Source organism: Sinocyclocheilus anshuiensis, unplaced genomic scaffold (assembly GCF_001515605.1).
Source record: "Sinocyclocheilus anshuiensis isolate Anshui unplaced genomic scaffold, SAMN03320099.WGS_v1.1 scaffold151, whole genome shotgun sequence".
NCBI classification, from domain to species: domain Eukaryota; kingdom Metazoa; phylum Chordata; class Actinopteri; order Cypriniformes; family Cyprinidae; genus Sinocyclocheilus; species Sinocyclocheilus anshuiensis.
The window spans coordinates 765532-775401 of NW_015548199.1; the positions used below are offsets into that span (position 1 = coordinate 765532).

General features: G+C 36.2%; 2 protein-coding genes across 2 annotated transcripts in view; both read left to right on the plus strand.

Moving 5' to 3' along the window:
* cmn (calymmin) overlaps positions 1 to 3708 on the plus strand; it is a 17810-nt gene extending 14102 nt beyond the window's left edge. Inside the window, exons 30-45 of the mRNA XM_016439919.1 lie at positions 95 to 148; positions 307 to 342; positions 745 to 807; positions 921 to 983; positions 1079 to 1138; positions 1352 to 1414; positions 1507 to 1575; positions 1665 to 1733; positions 1799 to 1834; positions 2019 to 2078; positions 2256 to 2324; positions 2614 to 2688; positions 2783 to 2821; positions 3021 to 3269; positions 3549 to 3599; positions 3704 to 3708. Of these exons, the coding sequence (XP_016295405.1) occupies positions 95 to 148; positions 307 to 342; positions 745 to 807; positions 921 to 983; positions 1079 to 1138; positions 1352 to 1414; positions 1507 to 1575; positions 1665 to 1733; positions 1799 to 1834; positions 2019 to 2078; positions 2256 to 2324; positions 2614 to 2688; positions 2783 to 2821; positions 3021 to 3269; positions 3549 to 3599; positions 3704 to 3708 (1061 nt within the window). The remainder of the gene's footprint in view (positions 1 to 94; positions 149 to 306; positions 343 to 744; positions 808 to 920; positions 984 to 1078; positions 1139 to 1351; positions 1415 to 1506; positions 1576 to 1664; positions 1734 to 1798; positions 1835 to 2018; positions 2079 to 2255; positions 2325 to 2613; positions 2689 to 2782; positions 2822 to 3020; positions 3270 to 3548; positions 3600 to 3703) is intronic.
* A 782-nt stretch (positions 3709 to 4490) lies between these two features.
* LOC107653249 (progestin and adipoQ receptor family member 4-like) lies at positions 4491 to 8399 on the plus strand. Its single transcript, XM_016439920.1, is given in 4 exon segments — positions 4491 to 4747; positions 6688 to 6906; positions 7968 to 8079; positions 8081 to 8399. Coding segments are annotated over 4 exon segments (816 nt in total). The 5' UTR covers positions 4491 to 4581.
* The last annotated feature ends 1471 nt before the right edge of the window (positions 8400 to 9870 follow it).

Genomic DNA, 9870 nt, shown 5'->3' on the forward strand with positions numbered 1-9870 from the left:
TATAACTGTTTACGCCTATACAACAAAACAAAAGGAGTACATATTAGATTTCTTTATGTTGTGCATAAGATTATTGTCTTAATTCTGTCCCTATGCTTTGGAGCAGGTGGTTATCCAGCTCATGGCATTAACAATGGCTACAAAGCAGGTAAATTATTTCAAAACATATTTTATTGTAATTTACTTGACTTATTATTTGGCTTCAGCTTTATAATTTCTTTCTTTATTTATTTTTTTTTAAACAATTGTAGATCAAGCTACTTGTCTAAAAGTGATTTGTTTTTTTCTTCTGTCGTTACTCTACAGGTTATGAAGGATATGGAAACAAATTCAATAAGCCAGGTAGGAATACCCTACTTCATGGATATTTCTTATATCAGTTGTTGACATAGACACAATTCACATGTACATTTAATAGATATTTCATCTGATGTCTTTATATGCCGGGGTGTCACTAGTCCGAGATTTAGCCTATTAGTGCAATATCATATCCATGCTACCTACAAGTAAATAAATAATGGAGTAAATCCTTCAAACCAGTGTTATTTTTTCCACATTTTTACAATTTGGATATTAATGCTTTTATCATGTTTTGCTTGTAAATAAATACTAAAAATTAGTAATCATACAGACGTCAATGACATATGACTTTTTGATCAAATGGTATTGTTTTATTTACCTGTTTAATTGAATGTGTTTGTAGTTGTTATTTTTTCATTCATTCATTCATTTACATTCTGATAGCTGGACCACAAGGTGGGCAGCCAATGGGATTCGGATCTAAGGGAAAAGCTCAAGCAAAATATGGTTAGTCTGAGAACAACCCTATGTGCTAATTTCATAAGAACTCATCAAATAGTGTCCATTTGCGACACATTGTCCTTTGCTCAGTTTTCATAACTGCAGTTTTATTTTGTCAGGAATTGGTGGACTTCCATTTGGTTCCCATAGAGGATATCAAACCAACCCCTCTGGACAATATGGCATGTTATCATCTTCATATTGTAATATTTAGGGTTAATGTTGGACATAGCAGCAGCCCTAAATGGACACACTGATTTATGCATCTTTCCTATAGGTAATGAAGGACAGCGCTATGGAGCCAAACCCTACAATCCTCAAGCACTGGGAAAACACGGTAAAGATTTCATTAAATGCTTTGATATTTCCCTACAATTTTTTTGTTATTTATTTGCACTAAAATGTATGTAGTTGTGAAATAATATTAAACTTCAAATAAATAAGTGATGGAACGCCTAGCCCTTGCATCTTAAAACATTATCTAAAATGCTGTTTAATACGTATTGTTTATTTCTTTATCTAACACCACTGTACTCTGACCCCAAAATAGGATATGGTAGTTTACCGTACAACTCTCAGCCTCTTCTACCGGAATCTGTTGCCAAATCATCCGGTAAATATGGCGAGTTAAAAAAGCATTTTGACTAGTCATACAGCTCATCTGTTTTTGAAGGTATTTTAAAATACGAGTTTCTGTATTTTCAGACTTTGGAGGGTTACCCTACAATGGTCAGCCGCTTGGATATGGTGGTGACAAGTCGTCTGGAAAATATGGTGATTATTTTTTATTTATTATTATTATTTTATTATGTTATTTTTACAAATTCTAAAAGTGAATATATTTTACTGTAATACTCTCTCAGGACAAAAGGGTCTTCATTATGATGGTCAGCCATTTGATCTCAGGCCTGATGCTATGTCTGGGAAATATGGTAAAAGCTGATTTTTTTGTACAGATAGTTGCACGACAATGCCAACAATATAAATATATAATCTCTCAGTCTCAGTGGCGATGCCAAATCAGCTAAATATGGTGCCACTTGTTTCTTTATTCACTCATACTAGTTTAAAGATCCTGTTTATCATTCCTCTGTACGTGAATCATCCCAAACAGCATACAGTTAGGCTAATAATTGTTTTGTACTGACCATGGTAAAATCACTGTAATACACAGTATATAATGCGTGATATTCTGACTTTGTTTACATGGCCTTCAGGTAATCCAGCAGTGTCATATGAGCTCCTCGGCCCTGTGACTGATGGCCAATCTGTTGAAGGTATATACATAATCTTTTTAGTAATTGTTAATCAAGCAAGAACTATTGGAATACTGTGTTGTAATTATATTATTGTCTATTGTTTAATGAAGAAAATACAAGATTGGTCATTTGAATTTACTGTGAACTCATGAAAGTTATAACCATTTCATCCTTTTTTTTTTCTCATTTAAACAGAAAACAGAAGCCTGGAGGTTTTGCACCAAGGTCCTGAGATTGATGGACAGAAATCCATTGACCAGTTTGGTTAGTCATGTTTGTCTATGCTCTTTCAGATATGTGTATCTCCGTTCAAGTAAGTTTTTACTCGCATCTGACAGAAGCACATATGTAAACATACACAATATGCTTCTATTGTCCTCTTTTGTAAGTCGCTTTGGAAAAAAGCATCTGCTAAATGATTAAATATAAATTAAATGCAAACACAAAAATCCATGTGAGATCCAGGAATTTTCATTCTGAGCCACATCCAAATGTAGTTTAAAATCAGATACATATCCGATATCTGGACATTTTTTCACTGTTTTTTATTCAGGAGATGGAGAAGTTCCACCCCATCCTGATACTCCAGGAGCTGGAGAGGCGAATGCACAATCCATAAACAAATACGGTACAAGCATTTGTTGACACTAAATGTATCTACATGAATGCAGTGTATAAATATGCATATAAATATTTCTCACATTTCACCCTCTTTGTTTAAGGAATGGGTGATTATACCAATGGAAGAGTACAACCAGAAGGTAAAAGAAATGTTTCTATGAATGTTATACATTCAGTATCTACCGACTTTGTTTTGTTTGGGCACACCGACTTCATTTTTTTGCCCCCTTGTCTTGATTTTCCATTCATTTCCAGCCCTTGCCCCATATTATTCTATTCCAAATAAATTGATGTCAAATCCAATCATTCTACCAATTTTCTTTCTTGACTGCCCTGCAGTTGTCTCTTTCCCTGGTGTTCCCACTGTGGGCCCCGCTCCTCACATCCCTGCTGTCACCTCATTTGACACCACACTGGACGGTTCCTCCCTGGCCCCTGTCTCTGTGCCTGATGTGTCTGCTGTTTCTGAGGTGCCTTTCTCACCCACATTCTCTCCCACTCTAAAGCAGCAGCCAGCACCACCACAACAGATTCACATCCAGCAGCACCTCAAGTTCCACTTCCACCCACAGGGCAACTCCCAGACAGGTATAATGCTAATAGATGCAAACTTGGGATTACACATTCTAAATTGTGTTGATTTGCAATTGATAACAGCTTGATTATCAAACTATATTCATTTTTCAGAATAATTTCTTATTGACATTATTATAAATATGCAACTATTTGAATATCAATTATTTATCACATTACTTGACGCTTTCCAACAATTGAATGCGCAATGCCTTTCTATCAAAATAAAACTAAAAATGTAAATTTAGCATAATTTCCAAACTTTGTACATTAAAAGTTGGTTCTTTTTAACAGGAAAGGAAGGCAAATACAAATTGAATGGTTTCTTTGGAAATAAATACCAAGGTATGGATAATACATATATACATTTAACATTAATAAAAATTTAATCTTATGAATAATAGCAATGTGGCACTTTTTCCAACTCATACCTCTGTTTCTTTTCTTAGGATAATTTGGAAGTGGAAGTTCATATTGCAAAAATTTGGATCTTCACTTGATTTCTCTTTACACTTAATGTTTCTGTGAATGTTGTACATTTTCTATGGTTTTATTTGAGTCTTTTGTTCTCCTTAACCTCTAGTTTTGTTTTTTAATGTTTGTTACCCTGCTTGAAATTAAATAGCTGGCTGTAAAAATAACGACATTTTAGTTTATAAATCATTATAGCTTATGCATCTTTCTTTCTTTTCATTGTTCGTTTAAATTCCATATTTGTCCATAATTTTGGAATACAAAAATGTATTTTATGTGTTATGTAATTTTCATTTCAATGTAGATGTGTGTTATTTTGTTTCTAGAACTCATTGTTATTTATTTCTTTTTAATTTCCTGTGGCAGTGCTATGTATGTTTTGAATAAATACAAATAAACTCTAAATCTAAGCTTTGTTTAAATCTTTGAAGATTTCCTTGGACTTCATAGCACCAAAAGATGTACTAGGTTTATCATATCGAGAGTTTAATAAGAAATAAAAAGCATGTGTTGAAGTCTGCCAGTAGGCTATAGCGTTTGTACTTAAGGAACTGTAATCTTCCATGAGCTGACCTCTGCGGAGTCTGACTGCTGCCTGCTGATTGGCTAAGACACTAAGTAGCAGTAAATTGGCCCACAGCTTCTTTGCAAGCAACAAGTTGCTGCAGTTCTACACGTGAGTATTTCTGAGACTGGGTATATGGTGCCAGAAAGTTACAACTTTTGCTAACGTTCTTAGAAACTATGTATTTATAGCTTGATTTAAAGCATTTGAAGAGACTACAGACTTTCCTCCCAAGGGAAGGTGAGGAAGGTGGTCAAGGAGACCTGAGCATATTTTACATTTTCTGCAATGGATTATTTTACTGGGCCAAAACTTCTGGATTTTAAGAATTCACCGCCACATCTTCAGTTCAACAAGTATGTCCTGACAGGATACCGGCCTATATCCACTTACAGAGACTGTCTGCGAAGTTTGTTCTATCTGCACAATGAATTTGGGAACATCTATACACATGGTATGAAAAATATCCTCCATAATTTGTACTGTAACATCTGGAATTTGTTTAACATACTATCTGCTGTAAAGCAAGGGAGTTGTAAATGAATTATGTGGATGTAAAAATTTAATTTAGAATGCATTATTCCACTAATGGGAAACAAGGAAATCCAGTGATTGTCTTAAAGAGAACCTTCTGAAAATGTAATTTAGGGCTACTTTCTCCACTATTCACCCAGTGACACTCTTCAGAAGGGTCCGAAAATAGCATTACATGAGATTACATCTAATCCTCGTTAGTGAATTGCTGTCTTGGAAGTGATGCTGTGTAATTGCTGTGATTGGTAAAAGTGCAGTAAATATTCTAGAGACCAATATTTTGGAAGTTTTTGAAAAAATAATTTAATAGATTTTCTTTGGAATTTTTTAGGCATGTCTCAATGTTAAAAAGTCATGTTAACCCCGAAGCCTACTGTATCATATTTGATACACAAATTTCATAATCTACGACATGCCTTCTGTTATCTGATTGATAGTTTTTAGCAAGTAAAATACTTTTTTTTTTAGTGTAGTTCGAAAAATGTCTCCATTCAGGTTGTGGTACATGTGTCTTTTTGCTGTGAAATCCTTACAAAGTAAACTTAAAAATAACTTTTATATTGTTAGTAATATTACAAGATGAACACTTACTGGACTGAAGCAACTTAAGATATCCCTGATTATCCATAAATTTTTAATCATTTTAAAATGTGTCAAATATGATACATCAGGTTGAGGAATGTTTAAGTCTACATTTCTCAATTATTGAGCTCCATATTCTACTATATCATACTGTATAAGCCAAAAAAGCCTGATGTATCAAGTTCACTATATGGTCAAAAGTATTGGGACTCCTGACTCATACACCAACAAGGATTTTATAACATCTTACACTCTTTTGGGAAGGCTTTCCACAAGATTTCGAGATTGTGTTTTATGCATTTGTGAGGTCAGGGCAGGCATTGATATTGGATGAGAAAGCCTAGCTTGCAATCTCCATTTCAGTTCATCCCAAAGGTGTTGATGGGGTTGAGGTCACGGCTCTGTGTGGACCAGTCAAGTTTTTCCACCGCAAACTCATCCATGTCTTTTTAGACCTTGCTTTGTGCACTGAGGTGCAGTCATGCTGAAATAGAAAAGGGCTTTCCCCAAACGGTTCCCAGAAGCATGACATTGTGCAATATATCTTGGTATGCTGAAGCATTAAGATTTCCCTTCACTGGAAGTAAGAGGCCTAGACCAACCCCTGAAAAACAGCCCCATACAATTTTCCCTTCTCCACCAAACTTTACAGTTAGCACAATGCAGTCAGGCAGGTAACATTCTCCTAGAATCCACCAAACCCAGAGTTGCCCATCAAACTGGCAAACAGAAAAGCATGAGTCATAAACCACAGAACACGTTTCCTCTGCTTCAAAGTCTACTTCTTTCAACGGTTGGCATTGTAGGCTACTTGTTGATACAAGGCCTGCATGTAGTTGCTCAGTTATGGAAATCCATTCCATGAAGCTCCCACCTTTTTTCTTTTCTGATATTAATGCCAGTGGAAGTTTGGAACTCTTCAGTTATTGCATTAGAAACTTTTTATGCGCCATGCTCCTCAGCACCCGGTCACCCCACTCTGGACTTGACCGTGGAATATCTAGCAGGGATCAAATTTCACAAACGTTTGCAAATTGTGGAATCCTATTGCAGTAGCACAGGATATTACTGGAATATTATCAAGAAATGTGTACTATTCCGTAATCAGTACTTCTCCCATTTACAGGGGATGTTTGGTTGAAAACACTAGTATTAAGAATGTTGGTGAACACATTTGGCTTGCTCGTTGTATCAACTCTTACCACAATAATGAATTTCACTCATATCAAACCAGTCTCATATTGTAGCACATTCTCTTCTCTGTGTTTTGTCCATCAGGTATTCCCTTCATCTGCTTTTTGCTGTTTTTGCCTTTGAGTATCCCATGGGCTGAAGTTGATGAGTGGTGGATAGGAGTGGTGCATTATTTGGCTTGTCTGTCTCCCACTGTTTTTTCAGTCTTCTATCATCTCTTCATGAAATATGAGGGTGGAGCATCTATTTATGACACACTGCTGTGCTTCGACATGTTTGGTGTCTGTCTCGTCAACACTCTAGGTAAGATACGAAATTTAGGACTAGGACAGAGATTACTTTAATATACACTACATTGATGAGCCATTAAAAAATATGGTTTCTTACACAGATATATTCATGCAATACAGCTACGTAAATATCTATCCATCATTTATATATTTTCCAAACAGCTTGTCCTATGTAGGGTCGCAGGGATGCTGAAGCCTATCCCAGCATCTCTGGCTGAAGGTAGGGAAACTCCCTGGACAGTTATGAATATGAATCAGTTAAATATGAATCAACTACAATTTTGAAGATATTTTCTTCTATATTGTGACATGTATATACAAGTGTAGCGCATTATCAAAAAAGTATTGCACGTCACCAGAGAAGAAGCCTGTTTTCACCAGTATATGATGGTCATATATTAAAAAAAAGTAAACATTTGTTCATGATACAGTACTCACAATATAAACACTTGCATGTTTATAACATGCATTTAGAAAATAGTTAGCTTTTTCATTTCATGCTGACTTTTAACATGACTTCAGATTACATATAACCTAAATGTTAAGAAAATTAATATATGCCACAAGTAGGGATGAAACATATGATGGACTTTTACAGTACACTGTAGATTTTAAATACATTTTCTCATTCATGGTATTGCATGAATATACAAAGTTAGCATTTGTATTTCAAGAGGGGGCCTCGAAATCACATTCTGAGGGAGAATCACCTTCGGTCACAATTGCATTCTTGTGGCATCAACCCTGCTGGGTGAAAAAAACAAAGAAAAAAAAGAAAAAAGCTAAACCAGCCTAAGCTGGTTGGTTGGTTTTAGCTGGTCTTCCAGCCTGCTCAAAGCTGGTTTGCAGGCTGGTTTTAGAGGGCTTTTGACCACTTCTGGTTGGGAGACTAGCTGACCAATCAACTAAAACCAGCTTGACCAGCTCAGCCAGGCTGGGAAACCAGCTAAGACCAGCCAACCAATTTAGGCTGGTTTTAGCCGGGGTTTCTTTTTTCTTCCAACAGGGGACACTGATTTTTGCTTCTTTCAAGGACCAGGGTTCAATGATTTCCATGTACTTTTCTTTTTGCAGGTGCTCTGCCAATCATTCACATAACTTTGTTGTGTTACCCATCCTCCCGCCGTGTGGCGATGTTGGCATATCTCCTCCTCTCTGGCTGCGGTGTTCACTGCGCTGTCACTGCAGAGTAACGTGCACCGCCTGCAATCTTTCGCTTGGCAGGTGATGTTCCGCTTCATTCTCTTAATTTTGCGTCTGACTGGGGCAGGCAGAGGAAGCCCCGCTTCCCTTCGCCTCTACCTCACCATGGATACTCTTGCGTTGCTAGGAGGACTAGTCAATATTTTCCGCCTGCCAGAGCGCGTCAGCCCTGGGCGGTTTGACTACTGGTTTAATAGTCACCAGATTATGCACATCATGGTCATCCTGTCCATTATGTACTTACACTGGGGCATGCTGGAGGATTTAACATGGTTAAAGGGATATCACTGTCCCGGTGAATAAACTTCCAGACTGATACGTCATCATGAGATTTAAAGAACTGCAGGGTCATTATTGTAAAACCCAAAGTGTGAGGGTACTATGGTAAAGTGGTGATATCAGTTGTTAATGCCATTGTACTTTCTTTGAAATACATCATATAGCTACCAAGTGGCATGAATTTGCACTATTTACTACTACTATTTACACTACAGATGTTAATTGCACACAACCTTGGATGTCAACAACAAAAGATAGGGAAGGAGTCTGTTAGCTTTTAAAGGTTGATAATCTAATATTTTACTATTTTATGCACGCACAATCATATGGTTAGTTGCACTGTACACTAGTTGTACTTGGCACTAATTTTCCTGCTGTCTGCCATATTAGGACAGACAACCCATTTTAGAAATGAGAAACAGAATACCATGGTACAAATTCTTAAAGTAAAGCTTTGTGAGAGCTCTTCAAAAAGGTGTACAATTTTTGTTTCTTGAAAACTTTCTTTGGGGACGTTTTTGTCAAAATATTGAATAATGAAATGTGAAATAATGCACTTTATCCTTCGGAAGTGATATAATGCACTTTTTTTGTTTGTATTCTGGATGGCACTACTGTTAACAAATCTGGTGCTTTCTATTTACATGGTGCTACCTATGAGCAAATTTGAAATGCATATCAGCATAAAATATTACTTGAATTAAACAAGCTGGACTTGAAGGTCTTTTAAAGTCTTTCTCTGTAAATCACTTAAGTATACCATCTGGGCACATGTGGGAAAATCTGTTTACATTTTGAGAGTATGCATTTATATTTTCAATTTTTAACACTGTAAAATTTGACAACACATGAAAAAAAATAATAAAATAAAGTGGTACCCGAGCCATATGTAGAGATCGGAGTATCTGCTCTTTTAACACCTTAGCATCATGGTGGTGACACTTTCACAGGAGGCTGACAGTCAAATTCATCCTCATGGCATGTGCATAAAATGAAAAATGAGTTTTAAACATAACATACACTGTTGAAAGTACAAAATAATGATGTCAACTACTCACACATTCCTTAAAAAAAAAAAGACGTCCGTTGGACCATGATTTTATCTAAATATTTCAATATCATTAAATATTTTATGTTCAGTAAACATGACTAAATTCAGATGTAATTTGAGTAGGGATGTAACGATTAACTGCGAGCCGGCTGAAAATCGATTCAAATATGTTACGATTCAAATCGGTTGAGATGCTAAACAAATCGCGATTCATTTAGGTGTAGGAGTTTATATTAATGCATGTCTGAGGGGAACTTACTGTCTTTAGAAAAGTTTAGATGGTATTTTTTCTTTTCATCTTGCCTCTGTATAATGCATATTAAAGTTCGTAAGTTCAGCGCTGCTTTGTTTACAGCGGAAACCATGAAACGGTTTAAGCGCCACCTGCTGGCAGAGAGTGAATCTGCATCTCATTCAGCTTTGCTGTTTCATGCAGATATTTTT